Genomic DNA, 27,368 nt, shown 5'->3' on the forward strand with positions numbered 1-27,368 from the left:
ACAGTGATGACGGTGGTCACAGTGACAGTGGCATTGGTCACAGTGGCATCGGTCACAGTGACATTGGTCACAGTGGCAGTGGTGACAGTGGCATTGGTCACAGTGACATTGGTCACAGTGGCAGTGGTCACAGTGGTCACAGTGGCATTGGTCACAGTGGCATTGGTGACAGTGACATTGGTCACAGTGGCAGTGGTCACAGTGGTCACAGTGTCCCCAGCCCCGCTCCAGCCCCGCTGTCCCCGCGGCTCTGCCGTGGCTCTCACGGGGGTGGCTGGAGGTGCCCGGCCCCGCCCCCCCCCGAGCATTCCTCAGCATCGTGACACCAGCCCCCCCCAGGGCCACCATCAGCCCTGCCACCCCCCAGGGCCACCATCAGCCCTGCCACCCCCCAGGGCCACCATCAGCTCTGCCACCCCCCCAGGGCCACCATCAGCCCTGCCACCCCCCAGGGCCACCATCAGCTCTGCCACCCCCCCAGGGCCACCATCAGCCCTGCCACCCCCCAGGGCCACCATCAGCCCTGCCACCCCCCCAGGGCCACCCTGGCAGGTGGCTCCTGGCACGTGCAGGGATCAGCAGCCCCGACGGGCGCCGTGCCACCGCCGCTGTGTCACCCTGCCCGGCCGTGCTGGCTCAGCCCTGACATCATCTCCCCTGCACGCAAACTGTCCCCTGGCCACTCGGCCACCGGGCAGCCGTGCCCACGCCTGGGCCAGGGCAGCAAACCCGCCAGCACCTGGCAAGGGGGTGACAAAGAGGTGACAGGAGCCCCCAAACCCGCCAGCACCTGGCAAGGGGGTGACAAAGAGGTGACAGGAGCCCCCCAAACCCGCCAGCACCTGGCAAAGGGGGGACAGGAGACCCCAAACCCGCCAGCACGTGGCAAAGGGGGTGACAAAGGGGTAACAGGAGCCCCCAAACCCACCAGCACCTGGCAAGGGGGTGACAAAGAGGTGACAGGAGCCCCCCAAACCCGCCAGCACCTGGCAAAGGGGGGACAGGAGACCCCAAACCCGCCAGCACCTGGCAAAGGGGGGACAGGAGACCCCAAACCTGTCAGCACGTGGCAAAGGGGGTGACAAAGGGGTGACAGGAGCCCCCAAACCCACCAGCACCTGGCAAAGGGGTGACAGGAGACCCCAAACCCACCAGCACCTGGCAAAGGGGTGACAGGAGACCCCAAACCCACCAGCACCTGGCAAAGGGGGGACAGGAGACCCCAAACCCGCCAGCACCTGGCAAAGGGGGGACAGGAGACCCCAAACCTGTCAGCACCTGGCAAAGGGGGGACAGGAGACCCCAAACCTGTCAGCACCTGGCAAGGGAGAGACAAAGAGGTGACAGGAGTCCCCCAAACCCGCCAGCACCTGGCAAACGGGTGACAGGAGCCGCCAGGCTCGGTGCCACAGCCACCCAGTGAGGTGGCACTGCGTGGTGACACCAAATCCTGGCTCTGACTGCACAGTGACACCAAACCCTGGCACTCAGTGACTGTGGGGACACCAAGCCCTGGCACTCAGCGAGGTGGCACTGTGCAGGGACACCAAATTCTGGCACTAAGTGACTGCACAGTGACACCAAACCCTGGCACCCAGCAAGGTGGCACTGCATGGGGACACCAAACCCTGGTACTCAGTGAGGTGGCACTGCATGGGGACACCAAATTCTGGCACTCAGTGACTGCACAGTGACACCAAACCCTGGCACCCAGCAAGGTGGCACTGCATGGGGACACCAAACCCTGGCACTCAGTGAGGTGGCACTGCATGGGGACACCAAACCCTGGCACTCAGTGACTGTGTGGTGACATCAAACCCTGGCACTCAGTGACTGCATGGTGACAAAAAACCATGGCACTCAGCAAAGTGGCACTGCACAGTGACACCAAGCCCTGGCACCAACTGACTGCATGGGGACACCCAGCCCTGGCACTTGGTGACCGTGTGGGGACACTGAGCCCAGCCCGTGTCCACCAGCACCAAACCCTGGCACCAAGCACGGTGGGATCACGTGGTGACACCAAACTAGCCAGCTCCTGACCATGTGGGATGACACGGTGACACCAAACACCTGCCCCAGGACCTGCAGCACTGAACCTGCCAGGACCCGGCGAGGTGGGAGCAGAATGTGACACTGAACCTGCCAGGACCCAGCGAGGTGGCACCAACAGTGTGACACTGAACCTGCCAGGACTCGGCGAGGTGACATCACAGGGTGACACTGAACCTGCCAGGACCCGGTGAGGTGACATCACAGGGTGACACTGAACCTGCCAGGACTTGGCGAGGTGACACCACAGTGTGACACTGAACCTGCCAGGACCCGGCGAGGTGGGAGCAGAATGTGACACTGAACCTGCCAGGACCCGGTGAGGTGGCACCACAGTGTGACACTGAACCTGCCAGGACCCGGTGAGGTGGCACCACAACAACACCAAACTGCCACATCAAGAGCTACAAGACCAAAGCCACCAGCACCTGGGAAGGTGTGACAGCACGGTGACAACGAACCCCTGCCAGCACCTGGCAGTGTGACACTGAACCCCCAGCCGAGCCTCACCAACCCCCCCGTGCCCCGGCCCCGCCGAGGTGACACCACCTGCCGCAGTGACACCTGCCGGGCTCAGCCCTGTCCTCACAGCAGGGGACACCGGGACCGGTGGCACCGAGCGGGGGCTGCTCCCATCCCACCGCCCCGACACCGGGGTTCCGCTCGGGTGGGGACAGCTGGGACCCCCGCCGTGGGGCCGGGAGGGGGGGGCTCCCCCCGCAGCAGCGCCCGCTCCCATGTAAGGGCATGGCCGAGGCTCTACCGCGACACCGGGGCGCCCCCGGCCACGCGCGGGCACCGGGGGCACCGCGGGGAGCACCCGAGATGCCACCAACGCCACCGGTGTCACCAGTGCCAGCGATGCCACAGCCCAGCACCGCGTCCCCCGCGCCGCCCCACAGCGGCTCCCCTGTCCCCGGGACACTCGCAGCGACCCCCCCGCCCCACCGCGCCTCCCCCAGATCGCTCTTGGGGGGCAGACACAGCCCCCCCCGTCCGCGGGCACCGAGCCCCGGTTTGGGCAGCGCCCCGGGGGTCTCCCCGTGTCCCCCCCAGCGCTCCCCCCAGTCCGAACCGCCCCCCCCCCCCCCCCCACCGTGCCGGAGGATCCCAACGTGCCCAATTATGGGAATGAGCGGCCGCGCTCCCCCCGCGCTCCCCCCGCGGCCGCAGCCCCGCGGCGCCCCCCGGCCGGCCCGCGCTGGGGTGGGGGTCCCGTACCCTTGTAGCGCTCCCGCACGTCCTCGTAGGCCTGGATGAAGTCCTGCTCCTCGGGTGCGGGAGGGGGGCCGGCGGCGGCCATGGCGGCGGCGGGGGGCGGCTGTGGGGGGGCGAGGGTGGGGGGCCGCGGCCGGGGTCCCGAGTGGCCGGAGTGTCCGGCGTGTGTCCGGCGGCTCGGCGGCCCCGCACCCCGCGGCTGGGCAGGGGAACGGGACAGGGGACGGGACAGGGGACGGGACGTGCCCCCGCCCAGCCCTTTAAAGGAACCGCCGGACACCGCCCCCGGGGCGCGCCGTGACTCACGGACACGGCACCCACGGACACTCTGCGGGGCAGGGGGCAAGTGAAATCCCCTGCGCCCCCCAAACGGGTCACACGGTGCTGGGGATGTGGCCCGAGCCCCGATAATGCTGGCCCCGTCCGTGGGGTGCCCACGGGTGCCCAGAGGAGCGCGAGGGGTGGTGATGAGGGGCTGGGGGCGCAGGCGATAGGGGTCAGTGTGGGACTGGGGTGCAGGTGATGGGGGTCAGTGTGGGACTGGGGTGCAGGTGATGGGGGTCAGTGTGGGGCTGGGGGCGCAGGTGATGGGGGTCAGTGTGGGGCGGGGGGCGCAGGTGATGAGGGTCAGTGTGGGGCTGGGGGTGCAGGCGATGGGGGCCAGTGTGGGGCGGGGGGCGCAGGTGATGAGGATGAGGGGTGCCTGCTGCACCCCACAGCCGGCGCAGGGACCCTCCCCATTCCCCCCTTGACCCCCCACCCTCGCTAGAGGTACGGACCGGGCGTCCCCTCCCCTTAGCCCCTCACAGAGACCCCCATCCCGGACGTGACGCCCCCACGGCACCGAGGGATTTTTAAAGCTCCGTCTCCCTGAGCCACCCCTGAGAGCCACTGAGGGGGCCCCACCGCGGCCCCCCAACAACCCCCCCGCCCCCGGAGCCAAATCCCAGCCGTGGGCGAGCTGGGGAAGGGGGGGGGGTGACACACCGGCCCCATGGGACGGGGCATCGTCATCCCTAAAAATAGAAATAGACACTAATGCCCCGAAACTCGAGCGGGGACAGCGCGGGGGGGGGGCGAGGGAGGGAGGGAGGGAGGCGGGGAAGGACAGGGAGGTGTAACGGAAATAGCCGGGGGGGAGGGTTCTGTGTCGGGGGAGGGGGGAAAGGCTGAGCATTTTATGGGGACACACTGGAAGCTGTATGGGGACGGCGCGGCACGGCACAGCTCGGCACGGCACGGCACGGTTCCCCTCACTGTGTCACCCCCCGGTCCCCCGACCCGCGTGGGACTCCCACGGCATCGCCCCACGGGTCTCCAGGCACCGCCGACCCCTCCATCCTGAGTCCCTGGGTCACACCCCAGACCCCCGTACGCGTCCCGGACCCCCGGACACGTTCTAGAATCCCGGACACGTTCTAGAATCCCGGACACGTTCTAGAATCCCGGACACGTTCCGGACACCCCCGACCCCCCCACCCCAGCTCTCGCCGAGCCCCCCACTCCCGTCCCCGCTCCGCTGTCCCATCCCGACCCCGCTGTCCCGCCCCGCCCGCGTTCCGCGCCCCGCGCCGTACCTGCGATGCGGATGACGGCTCTCTCGGCGGGGTCCAGCACCGTCCCGTTGCCCGCGGCCGCCTTGGCTCGCTGCGAGCGCTGGTGTTTGCCCAGGTTCCAGGGCAGCGTGTCCCCGGCGCCGGGCGAGCCGCTGCTGCCGCTCGAGCTCTCCTCCGCCATCGCCGCCGACCCCGGCTCCTGCGGCAGAGGGGCGGCGTCAGGGACCCCCGGCACCGGGACCACCGCCTCCGGACGCTGGGGACCCCCGGCACCGGGACACCAGGGACCCCCCAATCCCGGCATGGCCACCTCCTTCCTCCTCGCTTCAGGGACCCCCGGGACCGGGACCATCGGTTTCGGCACCGGGGTACCAGGGACTCCCGGCACCGCCACTGCCCTGATTTTCGCCTCGGGGACCCCCGGCACCAGGGCACCGGGGACCCCCGGTATCGCCACTGTCCTCGCCTCAGGCACCCCCGGCACCGAGACCACCACCTTAGTAATATGGAGACCCCCGGCACAGGGGACCCCCGGCATCACCACTGCCCTCCTTTGCGCCTCAGGGACCCCCGGTACCGGGGCACCAGGGATCCTCCCCCCACCCCGGTAGGCCAGTTCCTTCCTCCTCTCTTCAAGAACGCCCGGTACCGGGACACCAAGGACCCCCGGTACAGGAGCACTGGGCCACCTTCTTCCTCATCGCTTCACGGGCCCCCAGCATCAGGGACCCCCGGTATCATCACTGCCCTCCTTCTCGCCTCAAGGACCCCCGGCTCCTGCGGCAGAGGCACGGTACCGGGGACCCCGGGCACCGGCACCGCGGCCCGCGGCAGAATCACGGAGGTACCGGAACCCCTCGGGACAGCCCAGAAGGAGCGGGGCCCGTTCCGAGCCGTGCACGGACACGATCCCCACCGGGCCACCGCGACGATGGCTGGTCCGGCACCGGGACCTCGCCCGTGGGATCCCCGCCGGGAAGAACACCCGGAGCGAAGCCGTGCGGGGCAAGCCCGTACCGGGACAGCGGGGCAGCGCTCAGACCGGCTCCGTGTCCGGGGTTCGGCCCGCGGGTCGGTGCCGCTGCAGCATCTCGGTACCGGGAGCGCTCCCAGGGGAGCGGGCGGAGGGCGCCGGGAGCGGCGGGGATGGATCTGTGATCCCGGTAGCTCCGTGGATGGCTCTGTGATCCCGGTAGCTCCGTGATCCTGCCCTCTCCATCCCGGCACCTCCGCCATCCCGCCTCCATCATCCCGGCACCCCCGTGATCCCGCCCCCGCCATCCCGGCACCTCCGCCATCCCGCTGCCTCCGCTCGCCCGGCATCTCCGTGATCCTGTCCCCCGCATCCCGACACCTCCGCCATGCCGGCAGCTCCGCCATCCCCGCTCCGCCCCGGCGCCGCCGCAGCCCTGGCACCGACTCGTTCCCCCAGGAGCCCGCGGCACCGGGCGTTTGCCGCGGCCGAGGCGCCATTTGCAGAAGCTCCGAAACCGGGAAAGCCACCGGCGCCGGCATCACCGGGCCCGGTACACGGACCCACAGGCATCATCGGGCCCGGTACACGGACCCACAGGCATCACCGGGCCCGGCACTCGGACCCACCGGCATCACGGATATCACCGGACCCACCGATATCACGGACATCACCGGGCCCGGTACACGGACCCACCGGTATCACCGACATCATCGGACTCACCGACACTCGGACCCACCGACATCACCGGGTCCAACACTCAGACCCACCGGCATCACCGACATCACCGTCCCCGGCCCTCTCGGCACCCCGGGACCCCAGCGTGACCCGCATCGCCGGCGCCCCCAGCCCCACCGGCGCCCCCAGCCCCCCGGCAGGGGGGTGGCAGAGGGGAGTGGGCGTGGGGCTGGCAGGTGAGGGGGAGCAGGCGGGGGGCGCGGTGCCAAGCCTGAGTCAGCGGCTCCATCGCCCACGTCCTCCCCCCACCGCAGCCCCACACTCCGCCTCCTCCCACCACAGGGACCCCCCCCCGCCCCCAGATTCGGGGATCAGTACCCCAACACCCCCAGAAGACCCTCCTGCACCACGCCGCAGCCTCCACGGCTCCTGCAGCACCACCCCCCCCCACCCCCAGCCCTGCGGCATCCTCCAACCCCCCCCCCCCCCCGCCTCTCCCAGCCCCACGGGGGAGTGGGTAACGGGGGGTCCCACGCGCGGGGACTCACCGAGCGCCACGATGTTCGCCAAGACGCCACGGGGGGGCATGACCGGGGGGAGGGGGGAACGGTACCGGCACCGGGAGGGCTCCGGAGTGGGGGGAACCGGCACCGGTACCGCGGGGGCTCCGGGGGAAAATGGCCCCGGGGGCTCCGCCCGCACCGGCACCGGCTCCGGCTCCGGCTTCGCGGCAGGGGCGGGGCGGGGGGCGGGCAGCGGGGGGCGCCTTATCTCAGCGCCCCACCCTCCACACCCGGCCCACCCGGCGGGGGAGGATTAACCCGGAGCAGCACACCCTGCACTGGGTGTAACCCCGACCAGTGCTCCCAGTACCGCCAGCATGGCAAGGGTTAACTGTGACCAGTGCTCCCAGTACCGCCAGCATGGCATGGGTTAACCCGGAGCAGCACACCCTGCACTGGGTGTAACCCCGACCAGTGCTCCCAGTACCGCCAGCATGGCAAGGGTTAACTGTGATCAGTGCTCCCAGTACAGCCTGCATGGCATGGGTTAACTGTGACCAGTGCTCCCAGTACCGCCAGCATGGCAAGGGTTAACTGTGATCAGTGCTCCCAGTACAGCCTGCATGGCATGGGTTAACTGTGACCAGTGCTCCCAGTACCGCCAGCATGGCAAGGGTTAACTGTGATCAGTGCTCCCAGTACAGCCTGCATGGCACGGGTTAACTGTGACCAGTGCTCCCAGTACCGCCAGCACGGCACGGGTTAACTGCGACCAGCGCACCCAGTACACTCCCAGTATGCAGGTTAACCCTCCCCAGTACACCCAGTACGGAGAGGATTAACTCTCCCCAGTAAAACCAGTATGGAGAGGGTTAACCCTGACCAGCGCTCCCAGTACACCCAGCAGGCAGGGGTAAGCTGACCAGTACACCCAGTACATCCAGTTCAGAGAGGGTAACTGTGACCAGCACACCAAATACGCGGAGGGTTAACCCTCCCCACCGCACCCGGTGTGCAGAGGGCGAACCCCGCCCCGCGCTCCCAGCGAAACCGGGCCCGCCCCGCGCTCCCGCTGGGAAATCCCGCAGCCGCTCGGCGCTCCCGCTCCGGCTGGGCGCTGCGGCGGGCACGGCACCGGTTCAGCACCGGCACGGTACCGGCACAGAGCTGGCACAGCGCCGGCACGGTACCGGCACAGAGCTGGGACAGCACCGGCACGGCACCGGCACAGAGCTGGCACAGAGCTGGCACGGTACCGGCATAGAGGTGGCACAGCACCGGCACGGTACCGGCATGGTACCGGTACAGCACCGGCACAGAGCTGGTACAGCACCGGCACAGAGCTGGCACAGCGCCGGCACGGTACCGGCACAGAGCTGGTACAGCACCGGCACAGCTCTGGTACAGAGTTGGCACAGCACCGGCACGGTACCGGCACAGAGTTGGCACATCACCGGCACACCAGCTCGGGCCCCAGATTGTTTCCCGGTTTCCCGGTAGCACGGGCACGGCTGCTGCATTCGGAGCCCGGGGAAGCTCTGGGTAGAGGAGGGATGAGATGGGAGCCCCGGCTCGGCCCTGGCACGGTTCCGGTGTGGTGTTCACACCCTGCCGCGCCACCAGCCTCTGTTCTGGCCAGAGAACAGAGCCCGGCTGCGGCCACCGGCACGGCGGGAGGGCGACTGGGGAGGATGGGAGTCAGGGATCCCCTGTGGGGCTGGGGAGGATGGGGGGTCAGGGATCCCCTGTGGGATGGGGAGGATGGGGGGTCAGGGATCCCCTGTGGGGTTTGGGAGGATGGGGGGTCAGGGATCCCCTGTGGGGCTGGGGAGGATGGGGAGTCAGGGATCCCCTGTGGGGTTTGGGAGGATGGGGAGCCAGGGATCCCCTGTGGGGTTTGGGAGGATGGGGGATCAGGGATCCCCTGTGGGGCTGGGGAGGATGGGGGGTCAGGGATCCCCTGTGGGGTTTGGGAGGATGGGGGGGTCAGGGATCCCCTGTGGGGCTGGGGACTGGAGTCAGGGCCGGCAAGTGGGGCCGGTGCCGGGGACCAGTGCCGGGAACCGGCACCGGTGCCTTGATCCAGAGCTGGTGCCGGGAACTGGAGCTGCTGCCCAGAATTGGAGCTGGTACCAGGAACTGGAGCCAGTGGGAAGCAGAACTGGTGCCAGGAACCAGAGCTGAAGCTCCCGGTGCATGTGCACACCTGGGTGTGGGCACAGGTGGGCACAGGTGGGCACGCGTGTGCCCGGCCCTCAAGCAGCGCTGTGAGCACGGCACAGGAACACACCTGGGCACGCACACCTGGGCACGCACACCTGGGCACGCACACCTGGGCACATACTTGGGCACACACACATGGGCACACACACGCACTGGGGGGGTCTCGGGGGTTTCAGAGACTCCCGGTGCCCCCCGCCACATCCAGTTGCATCACGCGGCACAGCCCCGCGACCCCCAGCCCCAAAATGATCCCGTGCCAAACCGACCCCGGCCACCCCAGCTGAACCGCACCCACCCCGCGGGGCGCAGAGACCCCCAGAGCGCCTCGCCGAGCTCAGGGCGCTCTCCCGGCTCCCCAGGACGCTCGGTGCCCGCCGTGGCACCCGCCGTGACCGGGGCTGAAGCTCGGACCCCCCACCCGCCGTACCGGAGCCGCCGCTCGCTCCGTCCGTCCGGACCCGGCGCTGTCGCAGCCGCTCTGGCCGCGGTCATGTGCCGGTGGCGGCACGGGCGCAGGAGCGAATCCCCCGGCCAGAGCCGGACAAAGGGCCCTTTTCACAGCGCTGGGCCCCGCGGGCCCCTCGGCGTCAGGGGACAAAGGTCCGGCACGCTTGGCACCGGCGGCGCCGGGCGCTCCCCGCCCGGGGCACCCGCGGGGCGCGGGGCAGCGGGCTCTGCAGAGGGGGTGGGCGTGCGGCCAGGACCCTCCCGTACCCCCCGCACCCCCTCGGCTCTCACCTCCGCCCGCGGCGAGCGGGGCTGGCGCCACGTGCGCGGCGCTGGCACGGCTGGCACGCCGCCCGCCGGGATCCCAACGGGGCTGGCACACGTCAGCGGGGCTGGCACACGCCACCGGGGCTGGCACTCGCCACCGGGGCTGGCACTCGCCACCGCCGGCCCTGCCCTGGAACCGCCCGAGCCCGCGGGGCCGCTGCTGTCACACCCGTGTGGGGTCCGCAAAGGGGCGCGGGGGTCACCCCGGCCCTGCGCTCGCCCAGCTGGGACCCGGGGCGAGTCGGAGGGTGCGGATTGGAGGCTGTGCGCCCCCCCCTCCCCCTCCCCCTCCCCTGCCTGCTGGAGGGTCTCACCCGGTGCCCCCAGCGCTGCCCATGGCGGGGGCTGTGCCCGCACACACAGGGTGGGCACACGGGTACCCCCAGCACGGCTCGGGGGTGCGGTGGGGCAGGGGAGCAGGTGAGGAGCAGGATGCAGGTAGGGAGGAGGCAGGAAGCAGGTGGGGAACAGGCGTGCAGCAGGGTACAGGTAGGAAGGGTGCAGGAAACAGGTGGGGAGCAGGTAGAGGTGCAGGAGTGGCTGGGTCCAGCCCTGGGGTGGCCCAGAGCCACCAAGCAGCACAGCCACCACACAGGGGGGACACAGCACCCACACACAGCTGCTGACCCCACTTCCAGTGCTCCCAGTTGGGACTGGAACATTCCCCCTCCTTCGATTGCAGCCACACAAAAAGCTCCAATTTATTCCAATTTTATTCACAGTTTTATTACAAATTTCACTGGTGTCACACAGGTGATCCCAAATCCTCCTGCCCACCACCTGCCCTGGCACGAGGGTGCCCAGGAGCGTCCCCAAGTGAGGATCCTCCCACTCTGAGCTACTGGGCAGGGCAGGAACCTCTCTGGCACAGCAAAGCACGAGGGCAGCGTAACCCCCAGTGGCACCAGTGCCAGGGGATGCCAGGGGGATGCCAGGAGGGACAAAAGGGGGGATAAAAGGGGGATCAGAGGGGGGATACCAGGGGGATCAGAGGGGACCCCCCTGGCGCCTGCGGCAGGTGATGAGGTACTGCGGGTACGCCTGGGTGTCGTTGAAGATGACGAAGATTTCGGGCCGCCGGGGGTCGTCCACCACGCTGTGGAAGCGCTGGGGGGCCCCGGAGCCCTCTCGCAGGGGGGGCGCCCGCAGCCCCGGCCGGCCGGCCGTGAACTCCCCGGTCAGCACCTTGGCCATGAAGATGAACTTGGCGCCGCCGGCGCTGGGCGGCGAGTAGCGATCCCGCGCCGAGACGGCCGCGCGCGCCGCGAAGTACACGCCGAGCCCGTAGAGCGTGGCTGGGGGGGCATCAGATGGGCACGGGGGCTGCCAGGGGTGCCGGGCACGCGGCGGCACCCCGGGGCACCCAGGGCACCATTCACACCGGGAGCATGGTGACCATAATGGCACCATTCACACCGAGGGCACTGTGCCCATAATGGCACCCCATTCACACTGAGGGCACTGTGCCCATAATGGCACCCCATTCACACCGGGAGCATGGTGACCATAATGGCACCATTCACACCGGGAGCATGGTGACCATAATGGTACCCCATTCACACCGAGGGCACTGTGCCCACCTTTCACCCCATTCACACCGAGGGCACTGTGCCCACAATGGCACCCCATTCACACCGGGAGCATGGTGACCATAATGGCACCATTCACATCGAGGGCACTGTGCCCATAATGGCACCCCATTCACACCGGGAGCATGGTGACCATAATGGTACCCCATTCACACCGGGAGCATGGTGACCATAATGGCACCATTCACACCGGGAGCATGGTGACCATAATGGCATCATTCACACCGAGGGCACTGTGCCCATAATGGCACCATTCACACCGAGGGCACTGTGCCCATAATGGCACCCTATTCACACCGGGAGCATGGTGCCCATAATGGTACCCCATTCACACCGAGGGCACTGTGACCATAATGGCACCCCATTCACACCGAGGGCATGGTGACCATAATGGCACCCCATTCACACCGGGGGCACTGTGCCCATAATGGCACCCCATTCACACCGAGGGCACCTTGCCCACCTTTCACCCCATTCACACCCAGGGCACTGTGCCCATAATGGCACCCCATTCCCACACCATTGGCACTACCCCGCTTGGCACCCCATTCCCATGCACCCATGATCACCCCATTCCTGTTCAAATGTCGCTTTGCCCACCTTGGCACCCCATTCTCACACCAATGGCACCCTGTACCCTGTACCCATGCCAATGTCACCCTGCCCCCCTTGCCACCCCGTTCCCATGCCGATGGCACCGTTCCCACGCCGGTGGCACCACACCTCCCTGGCACCCCGTCCCCGCACCGCGGGCACCGCGTGCTCGCCCCAGGCGCCGGCGCTCACCGTTCTTGCCGCAGAAGCTGCGGTTGAAGCCGTGCAGGCAGATCTCGCGGCTGGAGGCCTTGGTGGTGCCGTGGAAGAGGACGCGCTCCACGGCGGTGCCGGCGGCACAGGCGCGCTGCACGCTGCCCTTCTTCAGCTGGTACTGCTTGTACAGCACCGGGTGGATCAGCTTCTGCACCTGCTGGGCACCGCTGGGTCACTGCTGTGCCACGGGCACGCCCCGGGGGTCCCATGCACCCGGACCCACCTGCACGACGCTGATGTGGCTGTGCAGCTCCTCCAGCGTGGCGCTGAAATGTGTCACCGTGTCAGTGAACTCCTCCGAGTCCTTATCCAGGGCCATCAGCCGCACCTCCTCCTCCAGCCCAGGCACCTCTGGCCCTGCCGGACAAATCCCAGTGAGGGGGGCACGGCGAGTTGGGCTGGCCCCATGGTGACCCCCCACGCACCGAGCAGGCAGCAGGTGCTGTCCAGCGGGGGCTGGCTGCGGCAGACGGGCAGGGCGCGGGCGCTGCCGAGGTCGAACTCCTCCATGCGCTCCAGATCCACGGTGACGGGCCGCCCATCCAGCACCAGATCCAGCCTGCGCTCCTGGCGCTGCCAGGCCTGCTCCAGCAGCGCCGCTGTCTCGGGGGCGTAGGGGACAGCGGTGCCACAGGGGTCCCAGCGCACCCAGTGTGCGGTGGCGGTGGTGGCAGCAGTGGCGGTGCTGGTGTCAGCAGTGGTGGTGGCACTGCTGGTGGCACTGGTGGCACCGTGCCCCGGCGGTGGCAGGCGCTGCAGCAGCTCCGTGAGCTCCTGGGCGGCAGGGCGCAGGTAGTCGGCGAAGCCGCGCAGCGTGGCGGTGTCGCCGCGCAGCAGCAGGTGCACGGCGTGCCGGCGCCGCAGCAGGGCCAGCGCGCAGCAGCCGGCGGCCGGCAGCGCCCGCAGCCGCTCGCTCACCACCTCCCGCGCCCGCTGCTGCGCCGCCAGCGCCCGCTCCAGCTCCCGCGGCACCGCCGCCGCCTCCTGCTCCGGGGAGCAGAACACCGTCACCCGCGCCACGTCTGCCGCCTGCAGAGCCTCCTCCAGCGAGGCCTCCAGCGCCGCCAGCAGCCCCGCGTCCTCCTGTGCCTGCTCCTGCCGCTGCTCCCGGCTGTAGGAGCGCAGGGACAGCGCCGTGGCGAGCGCCAGGTCCTGCTCCTCGCACCACGTGTCGTCCATGGAGCACTGGATGGCCAGGGCCATCTGCACCTCCTCCTCCACCCTGGTGTGGGACAGCGGCTCCTTGGCACCGTTCCCGCCGCCCGCACGCGGGTTTTCATCCTCGGGGTCCCACTCGGTGTTGGGGACGGTGCCAGGCCACAGCTCGGGGCTGCCGGCGCTGCTGGGGTGCAGCGCTGCCATCACCTCCTTGATCTCCTCTGCGGGAGCAGCGCGGTGTCAACCACGAGGAGCAGCACCCGTGGCACCCTCACCCCACTGCACCACCCTCACCTGCGTTGGAGTGAAAGCCATCATCACCATCACCATCATCACCAGCAGCAGCGCTGGTGTCCTCAGGCAGGTCCTGGCTCGGGGGCAGCAGCCCCTCCAGCTCCAGCTGTGGGGATGCAGGGGTGGCATCACCACCACAGCAGGGACGGGCAGAATGGCACCTGCTCGCCAGACCCCTCCCCGTGAGGCTGACCTGGGGCTCTGCAGGGCTCCAGGGCTCCCCTTCCAGCTGGATGACGCACTGGAAGCGGCTCTCCAGCTGCTGCAGGAGGCTCTGCCCTGCCAGGTCCTGCAGGAAGCGCGCGACGCCGGGGAAGCGCAGGGTGCTGGGGTGCGAGGACACGGAGTCCAGGAGGCTCTGCAGGAAATCTGCCACGGCCTGGCACCGGCCCGGCTCCCCACTCACCTGTCGGGAGATGGGCAAAGGGTCAGCACCTGGGCACCAGCACCTGCCCAGCTCCCCACTCACCTGGGGAGTGTGGGCAGCACGGGGGGGCTGGCAGCCTCTGGCACCAGGATGTGCCTGTACCTGTGCCCTGTGTGAGCACAGGGAGGTGGGAGAACAGAACAGAGCCCTGCTCACATCCCTGCCCATACCTGCCCACTCCTGCCTGTACCTGTCTGCAACCCTGCCTGTACCTTCCCACTCCTGCCTGTACCTGTCCACATACCTGCCTGTACCTGCCCACCCCTGCTCACACCCCTGCCTGTACCTTCCCACTCCTGCCTGTACCTTCCCACTCCTGCCTGTACCTGTCTACACACTTGCCTGTACCTGCCCACAACCCTGCTTGCATTCTGCCCACCCCCCTGCCTGTACCTTCCCACCCCCCTGCCTGCACCTGGCCACACCCCTGTCTGTACCCACCCATGTCCTTGTCTGTACCTGCCCAACCCTGCCTGCACTTGCTATCATCTGCCCACACCTGCCTGTACCTGCTCTCACCTGCCTGCATGTGCTCTCATCTGCCTGTACCTGCTCACACACCTGCCTGTTCCTACCCACACACCTGCCTGTACCTCCCTGCACTGCTGCCAGTACCTGCTCACACCTGCCTGTACCTGCTCACACCCCTGCCTGTACTCGCCCACACATCTACCTGTACCTGATCACGTCTACTCACACACCTGCCTGTACCTACCTGAACCTGCCTGTACCTCCCTGAACTGCTGCCTGTACCTACTCACACATCTTCCTGTACCTCCTCACACCTGCCTGTACCTGCTCACACCTGCCTGTACTTCCCACAGCCCCGCCTACAGCTCACCCGGAAGGCAGAGATGTCCCCCCCCTCCAGTGGCAGCAGGGACACTTCGGGGATGCTGCTCAGCACGTCCTGGTGGTGCTGCTGCAGGTACCGCAGAGCCCCCGGCTCCGCCGGCACCAGCACCTCGTCCTGCACCGGCACCGCCAACAGCGGCTCCGGGACCCCCACGGGCACAGGCCCCGAGTGCTGGGCCTGGCTGGGCACGGCCCCGAGCCCCTCTGTGTCCTTGTCACTGCTGGGGACGGCGGCCGGCGGCGGCTCCGGCACCGGGAGTGATGTTGGTGCTGCCGGTGCCACGGCAGGTGTGTCCGGCGGGGGGTTCGTGTGTGCCACGCCAGGGGCCGTGTCCGGCGGGCAATCCGTGTCCAGCAAGGGCTCGGTGACCAGCACGGGCTCCACGTCAGGGGCCCGGGCCCCGTCCGCAGCAGTGCCGACGTCCAGGGGCAGCTCCAGGAAGGGGAAGTGGGGGACGAGCTCCAGCACCGCGTCCTGCAGCCGGTGCGGCCTCTGCAGCACCCGCTCTGCGGCTGCGGGGCACAAAGGGACGGGCAGCGGGCGGCCCAGAGCGCCCGCGTCCCCTGGCACGGGAGGGGGGGTCACCCTCACCTGCCGCCTCCTGGAAGGTGACCACGGCCCCACGCCCGCCCGGCAGCGGCCGCACGTCGGTGACGGGGCCGCCGCCGCTGCGCCGGTTCTCGAAGTAGAGCTCGAGCAGGTCGCGGCCGGGCGCCGGCCCCCGCGCCCGCACCAGCACCGCGGGGCTGCGCGGCAGCTGCAGCAGTGCCAGCCCCCGCTGCCGCGCCCGCTGCTGCGCCGAGGCCAGCTCTGCGGCACGGGCAGCGCTGGCACCGCGCCCCGGACTGCCACCCTGGGGCGCCCGGACACCCCCTCCGGGCCATCAGTACCCCAGTACTCCCACCCCTGGCACCAGGGTCCCCACAGCCCTCAGCAGCCTGACTGTGCCACCTCACTGTCCTCCAAGCCCTTGGCAGCCCCATCCCATCACCTTTGCTCTCCACAACCCCACCCACAACATCCCCACCCCACTCTGGTGTCCCCATCCCATCTCTGCCATTCCCATCCCACCCCACCCTGCTGTCCCTATCCCACCCTGGTGTCCCCACCCCAGCATCCTCATCCCACCCAGGGGTCCCCATCCCACCCCCACCATCCAGATCCCATCCCACACCAGTGTCTCAATCTCACCCCAGTGTCCCCATCCCATCCCCAACATCCCCATCCCACCCCTGGTGTCCCCATCAAACCCTCACCATTCTCATCCCACACCGATATCCCCATCCCAACCCAATGTCCCCATCCCACCTCGTTGTCCCCATCCCACCCAGTGTCCCCATCCCACTTCTGCCATTCCCTATCTCACCCTAGTGTCTCCATCCCACCCCCACCATCCCCATCCCACCCCAACATCCCCATTCCACCCTGATGCCCCTGCCCCACCCTGTTGTCCCCATCCCACCCCAGCGTCCCCATCCCACCCCGGTGTCCCCATCCCAATCCAGTGTCCCAATCCCACCCCAGCATCCCCATCTCACCCCAGCATCCCCATCTCACCCCAGCGTCCCCATCCCAATCCAGTGTCCCAATCCCACCCCAGTGCCCCCACCCCACCCCAGTGCCCCCACCCCACCCCAGTGTCCCCCCACGGCCCCCAGTCCCACCTGGGGGGCTCAGGGGGTCCCGCAGGCACACCAGGCCCCCGCTGGGCACCGAGCCCTGGCACAGGGTGGCAGTGCCGGGGGGGACCCCCAGCAGGGTGTCCAGGGGCACGTCCAGGGGCTCGGGGGGTTCCTGGGGTCCAGGCTGTGCAGCAGAAGGTGGGTGGGGTCCCAGGGGGGGGCCGGGCGCACCCCCAGCTCGGCCCCCCCCAGCCTGTGGCTGCCGTGAGCCAGCACATTCTGTGCATCTGGGGAGGGAAACTGGGGTCACTGGGGACACTGGGGACACTGGGGACCCCACAGCCAGCACCCCCACAGCCCCTGGGACCCCCGGGGCACAGCACCAGTGCTGGGAACCCCAAATACCAGCCCAGTGGGGCTGGGAACCCCAAACCCTATCACGTTGGGACTGGGGACCCCAAATACCAGCCCAGTGCTCCCAGTGGGACTGGGATGGTCACACCCCCCATCCCAGTGCTCCCAGTGGGAACTGGGATGGTCACACACACTATCCCAGGGCTCCCACTCGGAACTGGGATGGTCACACACACTATCCCAGTGCTCCCACTCGGAACTGGGACGGTCACACCCCCCATCCCAGTGCTCCCAGTGGGACTGGGATGGTCACACACACTATCCCAGTGCTCCCACTTGGAACTGGGATGGTCACACACACTATCCCAGTGCTCCCAGTGGGAACTGGGATGGTCACACACACTATCCCAGTGCTCCCAGTGGGAACTGGGACAGTCACACCCCCCATCCCAGTGCTCCCAGTGGGAACTGGGATGGTCACACCCCCCATCCCAGTGCTCCCAGTGGGACTGGGATGGTCACACCCGCCAGCCCAGTGCTCCCAGTCGGAACTGGGATGATCACACCCCCCATCCCAGTGCTCCCAGTGGGAACTGGGATGGTCACACCCCCCATCCCAGTGCTCCCAGTGGGACTGGGATGGTCACACCCCCCATTCCAGTGCTCCCAGTGGGACTGGGATGATCACACCTCCCATCCCAGTGCTCCCAGTGGGACTGGGATGGTCACACACACTATCCCAGTGCTCCCAGTGGGACTGGGATGATCACACCTCCCATCCCAGTGCTCCCAGTGGGACTGGTATGGTCACACACACTATCCCAGTGCTCCCAGTGGGACTGGGATGGTCACACCCCCCATCCCAGTGCCCCCTGCCCGCGCTTACCCTGGGGGTCCTCGAAGGTGAGGAAGAGGAGGGGCCCGAGGCGCTGGCAGCTCTGCACGGGGCCCCCCCCCGAGTGCCGCCGGCTCTCGAAGTACAGGATCAGCACCTCCTCGGGGGCGTCGGGGGGGACCCCCTGCACCTCCAGCACCCCCCCGGCCATCCTGGGGGGCACCCACACATTTGGGGCTGCCACCTTTTCCCCAGTGCGTGATCCCAAATCCCCGCCCCAAACCCCAAATTCGTGCCCCTCCCCCAGCCCCGGGGCGGCGCCCCCCCGATCGCTCCGGACCTTTCCAGCGCCGTGGGGACCCCCCGGCCGCCGGCAGGGACCCCCCCACGCACCGGACGCGGCGCGGCTCCGCCCCGGGCAAGAAGCGAAACCGAAACCGGGCCAAAAACGGGAAGGGGAGGGCGGGGGGCGGGGCCGGGGTGGGGACACGGGTCACGGGGAACGCGACAAGGGACACGGGACACTGGACACGGGACACTGGACACGCGGACAGGTGAGCAGCTCTCGGGGAGTGAGGGACACGGGGCCAGCCCCACGGGTGACAGGGAGACAAGTGACTGTCCCTTATGCGTGACCGGCCCCACGAGTGACCAGGGGACACGGAACTGACCCCACGGGTGACTAAGGGACACGGAACTCAGCCCACATGTGACGAGGGGACATGGAAAAAGCCACACGGGTGACGGGGGGGACAGTCCCTCAGAATTATAAGGGGACAGTCCCACGGGTGACAGGGGGACAAGTGGCTGTCCAGAGTACGTGGCCGGCCCCACGAGTGACCAGGAGACACGGAACTGATTCCGGACGTGACGAGGGAACATGAAAAAGGCCCCACGGGTGACAAGGGCACACGGCAATGCCATGGGCACCCAGGGGTGACACACAGGGGGACGCGTGGCTGTCCCTTGCGCGTTACCGGAGGCGCGTGACCGCCCCCAAGAGTGACCAGTGGACACAGAACTGACCCCACATGTGACAGGGGCACACGAGAATGCCGTGAGCCCCGGAAGGTGACAGACAGGGGGACGCGTGGCCGTCCCCTTGCGCGTTCCCGGGGGCGCGTTCCCGTCGCCACGCGTGACCGTGTGCGCGCTGCCGCCACCAGGGGGCGCTCTGCCGCGCGGCCCCAATGGCCCCGCCCACCCTTAACCCCGCCCACCCTCTCAAGCCCCGCCCACCGCAAGCCCCGCCCACCGGCGCGCAGCCAGCGGACCCCGCGCAGCTCGGCCCGCCCGGTGAGCGGGACTCGGGGGGTTCGGGGGGCTCGGCGGGCCCGGGGCTCGGGTGGGGGGGCTTCGAGCGGTAAAGGGGGGGCTGCGGGGGTCCGGAGCCGCCGCCGAGCGCGGTTGGCTCCGCCGCTTACCGCTGCCGCAGTCCGCAGCGCGCGGGGCCCGCCGCGGGGAGGGGGGATAGGGGTGCGGGGGTGGCGGGGCCGAGCAGGACCCCGCGGGCACGGCGGGGGTCTCCAGGTTGCTGCCCCCTCCCCGCGGCAGCGCTCGGGGATTAGGATCGCTGCTGCCGTAAATAGGCCGCGGCTCGGGGCTTTACCGAGCGTCAGGGCAAAGCGGCTTACGGGACTCGGAGAGAACCGGGGGGGGGCGGCACCCCCGCAACCCCGTGATGCGGGAACAACACCTGCACCCCCGCAACCCGCCCGCAGCGCCGTGCGTGTGCCTGCGCCCCCAAAAACCCGCCCGCAGCCCGTGACAGCCCCCCCAAACCCGTGATGCGGGCACCCCCATATCCCCGTTCTGCGGGTTCCCCCCTACCCCGCCATCCGTGATGCGGACACTCCCCCGCACCCCGGGCTGCGGTCCCCCCGAAGCCCCGCACCCCGTGTCGCATGCAGCACGCCCCCCTCCGGCTCCGCACCCCGTGCCCCCGCTCGGGGTACCCCCCTCTGCCCCCCGAAATGCCGCAGGGCCGCGTCCCCCCGTCCCGTCCCGTCCCGCCCGGAGCACGGGGCCGTCACGCGGCCGCTGTGGTTGCGCCACCGGCCGGCGCTGCCCGTTGGCCGGGCCGGGGCCGCTGCGGCAGCGGAACGGCACCGGTACCGCCCCGGTGCCGGTACCGCCATCCCCGCCTAGGGAGGGCGCAGCCGCCGCTCCGGTTTTGTAACCGAGCTCCGGGAGGGAGCGGGGGCGGCCCCGCTGGGGCCGAGGCCGGGCCCGGAGCCGGGCCTGGCGGGACGCCGCCGCTCGCGGTGACGGCCCGGCGGGGACAGCAGCGGCGGAGCTGCCCCGGTAATCGCGGCACGAACCGGGCCCTCACACCCCGGTAAATCCCGGCAGGAACCGGGCCCTCACGCCCCGGTAATCGCGGCAGGAACCGGGGTCTAACAGCCCGGTAAATCCCGTTAGGAACCGGGCCCTCACACCCCGGTAATCCCGTTAGGAACCGGGTCCTCACAGCTCGGTAAATCCCGGCACGAACCGGGCCCTCACACCCCGGTAAAATCCCGGCAGGAATCGGGCTCTCACAGCCGGGTAATCGCGGCACGAACCGGGCCCTCACACCCCGGTAATCCCGTTATGAACCGGCCCCTCACACCCGGTAATCGCGGCACGAACCGGGCCCTCACAGCCCGGTAATCGCGGCACGAACCGGGCCCTCACACCCCGGTAAATCCCGGCAGGAACCGGCCCCTCACACCCGGTAATCGCGGCACGAACCGGGCCCTCACAGCCCGGTAATCCCGGCAGGAACCGGGCCCTCACAGCCCGGTAATCCCGTTATGAACCTGCCCCTCATCCCCCGGTAATCCCGTTATGAACCGGGCCCTCACGCCCCGGTAATCCCGGCCCTCACACCGCCCCGCAGCCCCCAGCGCGCGGCCCGGCCCCTGCCTCTGAGGGTGTTGCCATGGCAACGGCCTCGCCGCCATCTTGGGCGGGCGGGGGGAGCGGGACGGGACCCCCCCCGATGGCGGGGACCCCAAAATTGCGGAGTGTCCCCGAGTGGGGAACCCCCAGTTCTGCGGTGTTCCCGAGTGGGGAACCCACCCCACCGCGGTGCTGAAACCGGCCGGGACTTCCCGGGGGTGATGGCTGGAGAGCCGGTGGCCACGGGGGCTGATGGCCGTGAGGGGTGATGCCATGAGGGGTGATGGTCATAAGGGGTGATGGACATGAGGGGTGATGGACATGAGGGGATGATGCCATGAGGGGGTGATGGCCATGAGGGGTGATGCCATGGGGGGTGATGGCCATGAGGGGTGATGGCCATGGGGGGTGATGGCCATGAGAGGTGATGCCATGGGGGGTGATGGCCATGAGGGGGTGATGGCCATGGGGGGTGATGGCCATGGGGGGTGATGGCCATGAGGGGTGATGCCATGGGGGGTGATGGCCATGAGGGGTGATGGCCATGAGGGGTGATGGCCATGGGGGGGTGATGCCATGAGGGGTGATGGCTGTAATCAATCACGGGGTGACAAACAGGAGGGTGACACTGTGACAAACAGGAGGGTGACACCTGTCATTGAGGGTGACACTGTCATTGGGGTGTCACTGCTGATTAGGGGGGTGCCCCCATCTCTAACCCCTGTCCCTCCCCCACAGCCCCGAGGCGGCCGCAGCCAGCGGGACACCATGTCTCACGAGAAGAGTTTCCTGGTGACCAGCGACGGCTTCGGGGGGCAGCAGCCCCCCACGGCCCCCCCTGCCTACCCCCAGCCCCCCTACCCCGTGGCCCCCTACCCCCAGCCCCAGTTTGCCCCCACGCCCTACCCCCAGCCCGGCTTCACGCAGGGCCCGGGGCCGTACCCGCCCCCCACCCCGTACCCCCCCGCCGGGCCCTACCCCCCCGGGCCCTACCCCCCGCCCGGGCCCTACCCACAGGGCCCCTACGGCCAGCCCCCCTACGCCCAGCCCCAGCCCATGGTCCCGGGAGACCAGGACTGTAAGTACCGGGAGGGGAGGGGGTGGGGGGTACTGCGGGTGGGGGGGCTACACATGGGGTGTGTGACCCCGTCCTGGGCTCCACATGGGGTGTGTGACCCCCTCATGGGCTCCACATGGGGTGTGTGACCCTGTCCTGGGGGTTGTGTGACCCCTTCATGGGCTCCACATGGGGTGTGTGACCCTTTCATGGGCTCCACATGGGGTGTGTGACCCCCTCATGGGCTCCACATGGGGTGTGTGACCCCTTAATGGGCTCCACATGGGGTGTGTGACCCCTTAATGGGCTCCACATGGGGTGTGTGACCCTCCTAGCCCCCACATGGCCCCCCCCAGTGAGTGTGTGACCCCCTCATTGGCTCCTGTCTGAGTCTGGGGGCTTTGGGCGATTGAGCAGCCTGGGGGGCTTCCTTGGAGGAGGTGGGGAGTCCTATTTTGGCAGTGTTGTCTCTGTTTCAGATAGTTGGGGGGCCCAAGTGGGACAGCAGGGACCCCTCTGTGGGTGCTGCTCCCTGCCCCACACATCCTGGGGGGCAGCAGGGACCCTTCTGTGGGTGCTGCCCCCTGCCCCACACATCCTGGGGGGCAGCAGGGACCCCTCTGTGGGTGCTGCCCCCTGCCCCACACATCCTGGGGGCAGCAGGGACCCCTCTGTGGGTGCTGCCCCCTGCCCCACACATCCTGGGGGGCAGCAGGGACCCCTCTGTGGGTGCTGCCCCCTGCCCCAACACATCCTGGGGGGCAGCAGGGGCCCCTCTGTGGGTGCTGCCCCCTGCCCCACACATCCTGGGGGGCAGCAGGGACCCCTCTGTGGGTGCTGCCCCCTGCCCCACACATCCTGGGGGGCAGCAGGGACCCCTCTGTGGGTGCTGCCCCCTGCCCCACACATCCTGGGGGGCAGCAGGGACCCCATACCCACTGGGGACAGAGGTGTGACACTGCCCAGAGCTGCGTGAGCTGTGACAGCTGCCTTTGGGGTGGGCTGGGGGGCACAGAGCTCCACTCCCCACAGCTCCTGAGCCCCCCACTCCTGCCCACAGCCCCCCTGCACAGCACCTACCACGAGGACGGGCCCCCCTCGTACTATGACAACCAGGACTTCCCCTCGGCGCACTGGGACGACAAGAGCGTGCGCCAGGCCTTCATCCGCAAGGTGGGACATGGGGGGCTCCGGGGGGAGGCCGGGGGGGCGTCAGGGGGCTCCCTGTGACCCCTCCCCACCTGCCCCAGGTGTTCCTGGTGCTGACGCTGCAGCTGACCGTCACCTTCGCCTTCGTGACCGTCTTCACCTTCGTCAAAAGCGTGCGGGGCTTCGTGCAGCGCAACGTCTGGACCTACTACGTGTCCTACGCCGTCTTCTTCATCTCCCTCATCGTCCTCAGCTGCTGCGGGGACTTCCGCCGCAAGCACCCCTGGAACCTCGTCTCCCTGGTGGGCTGCCAGGCCTCTGGGGGGCCCTGGGCTGGGGGGGTGTGGGGGGCATGGGGGCATGTGGAAGGTTTGGGGGTGTCATGGTGCTGGGATGGGGCATGTGGAAGGTTTGGGGGTGTCATGATGGGTGTCATGGTGCTGGGTTGGGGGGCATGTGGAAGGTTTGGGGTGTCATGGTGCTGGGATGGGGGCATGTGGAAGGTTTGGGGGTGTCATGATGGGTGTCATGGTGCTGGGATGGTGCATGTGGAAGGTTTGGGGGTGTCATGATGGGTGTCATGGTGCTGGGATGGTGCATGTGGAAGGTTTGGGGGTGTCATGGTGCTGGGATGGGGGCATGTGGAAGGTTTGGGGGTGTCCTGATGCTGGGTTGGTGCATGTGGAAGGTTTGGGGGTGTCATGATGGGGGCACTCGGTGGGGTGGGTTTGGGGATGCTGAGCTGGATGGAGGTGATGGGGCAAGTTTTGGGGTGCTGAGTCAAGGGGCACACAGAGGGTTTTGGGGGTGCTGACCCAGGGGGCACACAGAGGGTTTGGGGGTGCTGACCCAGGGGGCACACAGAGCATTTGGGGGTGCTGAGCTGGGTGGAGGTGACAGGGCAGGTTTGGGGGTGGCCAGGATGAGGTGTGGGGGCAGATTTGAGGGTGATGGGACAAGTTTGGAGGTGCTCAGCCATGGGGCACACAGAGGGTTTGGGGGTGCCAGGATGATGGAGCAGATTCAGGGTGCTACACCACAGAAGTGTTGGGGCAGATTTGGGGGTGCTGAGCTGGGTGGAGGTGATGGGGCAAGTTTGGGGGTGCTGAGCCAGGGGCACACAGCATGTTTGGGGGTGCTGAGCTGGGTAAGGGTGTCAGGGCAGGTTTTGGGGTGCTGAGCCAGGGGCACACAGCCTGTTTGGGGGGTGCCAGGCTGGGCAGCCAGGCCTGATGGGCTCCCCCCTTTCCCCCCCAGTCCATCCTGACTGTCAGCCTGTCCTACATGGTGGGGATGATCGCCAGCTTCTATGACACCGAGGCTGTCATCATGGCTGTGGGCATCACCGTTGTCGTCTGCTTCACCGTCGTCATCTTCTCCCTGCAGGTCAGCCCCTGCCCTGCTCCTGCCTTGGGGGCTCCAGACTGGGGCTACAGTCCCCTGGGGGGCTCCAGACTGGGGGTACAGTCCCCTGGGGGGCTCCAGACTAGGGGTGCAGTCCCCTGGGGGGCTCCAGACTGGGGGTACAGTCCCCTGGGGGCTCCAAACTGGGGCTACAATCCCCGTGCTCCTTCCTGGGGGCTCCAAATTGGGACTACAGTCTCCTGGGGGTCTCCAAACTGGGGCTACAGTCCCCTGGGGGCTCCAAACTGAGGCTACAGTCCCCTGGTGGGCTCCAAATTGGGGCTACAATCCCCTGCTGGCTTCCTGGGGGCTCCAAATTGGGGCTACAATCCCCTGCTGGCTTCCTGGGGGCTCCAAATTGGGAGTCCAATCCCCTGCTGTCTTCCTGGGGGGCTCCAGACTGGGGCTACAATCCCCTGCTCCTTCCTGGGGGCTCCAAACTGGGACTACAGTCTCCTGGGGGTCTCCAAACTGGGGGTACAGTCCCCTGGGGGCTCCAAACTGGGGCTACAGTCCCCTGGTGGGCTCCAAACTGGGGCTACAATCTCCTGCTCCTCTCTGGGGGGCTCTATATTGGGGCTCCAATCCCCTGGAGGGCTCCAAACTGGGGCTCCAATCCCCTGCTCCTGCCTGGGTGGCTCCAGACTGGGGGTACAGTCCCCTGTTGGGCTCCAAACTGGGGGTACTGTCCCCTTCTGGGTTCCTGGCAGGTTCCAAACTGGGAGTCCAATCCCCTGATGTGTTCCTGGGGGGCTCCAAACTGGGGGTACAATCCCCTGGGGTACAGTCCTGTGCTGGCTTCCTGGGGGGCTGTGTGATCTCCCCTCAGCCCTGTGCACCCCAGACAGGGTGTATGACCTCCCCCAGCTCCCTGCTGGCTCTGTGGGGTATGAATGGGGTGCTGACCTCTCCCTCTGAGTCCCTGCTGGCTCTGGGGGGCTCTGATCCCCCCAATCCCCCTCCCCACAGACCAAGTATGACTTCACCTCGTGCCGGGGCGTGCTCGTCATCTGCCTGGTCGTGCTGATGCTCTTTGCCATCCTCTGCATCTTCATCCGGAACCGCATCATGGAGATCGTCTACGCCTCGCTGGGGGCCCTGCTCTTCACCTGTGTGAGTCCCCTGGCCTCCCAGCTGCCCCTCTGGCCCCTGTCCCTGTCCCCAGCTGCCCCTCTGGCCTCTGTCCCTGTCCCCAGACTGACCAGCTCCCCCTCTGGCCCCTGTCCCTGTCCCCAGACTGACCAGCTCCCCCTCTGTCCCCTGTCCCTGTCCCCAGACTGCCCAGCTCCCTCTCTGTCCCCTGTCCCTCTCTCCATGTGCCCCTCTGGCCCCTGTTCCTGTCCCTCTCCCCAGCTCCCTCTCTGTCCCCTGTTCCTGTCCCCAGACTGACCAGCTCCCCCTCTGTCCCCTGTCCCTGTCCCCAGACTGCCCAGCTCCCTCTCTGTCCCCTGTCCCTCTCTCCATGTGCCCCTCTGTCCCCTGTTCCTGTCCCTCTCCCCAGCTCCCTCTCTGTCCCCTGTCCCTCTCCCCAGCTCCCCCTCTGTCCCCTGTTCCTGTCCCCAAAATCCCCAGGTCTCTCTTTGTCCCCTGTTGCTCTTTCTGCCCCCCAACACCACCCCATCCTGCAGTTCTGGGTTCCCTGGCTGGTTTGGGGTTTGGTTCCTGCAGGTGCATTCTGTCCCCCAATGCTGCAGTTCTGGGGTTCCTGGCTGGTCTGGGGTAGGGGTTTGGAGTCTGCAGGTGCATTCTGCCCCCCAATGCTGCAGTTCTGGGGTTCCTGGCTGGTCTGGGGTGGGGGTTTGGAGCCTGCAGGTGCATTCTGCCCCCAATGCTGCAGTTCTGGGGTTCCTGGCTGGTCTGGGGTGGGGGTTTGGAGCCTGCAGGTGCATTCTGCCCCCCAATGCTGCAGTTCTGGGGTTCCTGGCTGGTCTGGGGTGGGGGTTTGGGACATGCAGGTGCATTCTGCCCCCCAATGCTGCAGTTCTGGGGTTCCTGGCTGGTTTGGGATGGGGGTTTGGGACATGCAGGTGCTTTCTGCCCCCAATGCTGCAGTTCTGGGGTTCCTGGCTGGTCTGGGGTGGGGGTTTGGAGCCTGCAGGTGCATTCTGCCCCCAATGCTGCAGTTCTGGGGTTCCTGGCTGGTTTGGGATGGGGGTTTGGGACATGCAGGTGCTTTCTGCCCCCAATGCTGCAGTTCTGGGGTTCCTGGCTGGTTTGGGATGGGGGTTTGGAGCCTGCAGGTGCATTCTGCCCCCAATGCTGCAGTTCTGGGGTTCCTGGCTGGTCTGGGGTGGGGGTTTGGAGCCTGCAGGTGCATTCTGCCCCCAATGCTGCAGTTCTGGGGATCCTGGCTGGTCTGGGCTGGGGGTTTGGGACATGCAGGTGCATTCTGCCCCCCAGTGCTGCAGTTCTGGGGTTCCTGGCTGGTCTGGGGTGGGGGTTTGGGACATGCAGGTGCTTTCTGCCCCCCAATGCTGGCCCACCCCGCAGTTCCTGGCAGTGGACACGCAGCTGATCCTGGGGAACAAGCAGCTGGCCCTGAGCCCTGAGGAGTACATCTTCGCCGCGCTCAACCTCTACACCGACATCATCAACATCTTCCTCTACATCCTCGCCATCATCGGCAGGGCCAAGGAGTAACCCCACCCAGCCTGGGATCTCCCAGCCCAGCCCAGTCAGGGATCCCCCCCCGTCCAGTTAGGATCCCCCCATCCCGGTTTGGGATCCCCTCAGTCCAGTTAGAGATCCCCCCCAGTCCAGTTGGGATCTCCCACTCCAATTAGGGATCCCCCTATCCCAGTTGGGATCTCCCCCCACCCCAGTTAGGGGTTTTTCCCCCAGCCCAGTTAGGATTCCCCCCAGCCCAGTTAGGGATCCCTTCAGTTCAGTTAGAGATGCCCCCAGCTCAGTTGGGATCCCGCCCCCCCAGTTAGGGATCCCCCCCCAGCCTGGT

At 68.0% G+C, this 27,368-nt stretch overlaps 2 protein-coding genes across 2 annotated transcripts; one reads left to right on the plus strand and one right to left on the minus strand.

Moving 5' to 3' along the window:
- Positions 1 to 10,714: 10,714 nt before the first annotated feature.
- PARP10 (poly(ADP-ribose) polymerase family member 10) lies at positions 10,715 to 20,060 on the minus strand (the record flags this gene model as incomplete). Its single annotated transcript, XM_079299562.1, has 13 exons — positions 10,715 to 11,272; positions 12,353 to 12,530; positions 12,600 to 12,733; positions 12,802 to 13,755; positions 13,829 to 13,934; positions 14,022 to 14,234; positions 15,097 to 15,623; positions 15,703 to 15,921; positions 16,776 to 17,020; positions 17,974 to 18,134; positions 18,316 to 18,446; positions 19,347 to 19,525; positions 19,786 to 20,060. The coding sequence occupies 13 exons, from the start codon at positions 20,058 to 20,060 to the stop codon at positions 10,965 to 10,967; spliced, it is 3,630 nt and encodes a 1,209-aa protein (XP_079155688.1). The 3' UTR covers positions 10,715 to 10,964.
- A 1,483-nt stretch (positions 20,061 to 21,543) lies between these two features.
- GRINA (glutamate ionotropic receptor NMDA type subunit associated protein 1) lies at positions 21,544 to 27,059 on the plus strand. The gene is made up of 6 exons (XM_079301844.1): positions 21,544 to 21,883; positions 22,923 to 23,035; positions 23,113 to 23,313; positions 24,269 to 24,397; positions 25,385 to 25,528; positions 26,906 to 27,059. The coding sequence occupies exons 1-6, from the start codon at positions 21,574 to 21,576 to the stop codon at positions 27,053 to 27,055; spliced, it is 1,047 nt and encodes a 348-aa protein (XP_079157970.1). The 5' UTR covers positions 21,544 to 21,573; the 3' UTR covers positions 27,056 to 27,059.
- The last annotated feature ends 309 nt before the right edge of the window (positions 27,060 to 27,368 follow it).

This window comes from Erithacus rubecula (genome assembly GCF_903797595.1).
Source record: "Erithacus rubecula genome assembly, chromosome: 3".
Lineage (NCBI taxonomy): Eukaryota > Metazoa > Chordata > Aves > Passeriformes > Muscicapidae > Erithacus > Erithacus rubecula.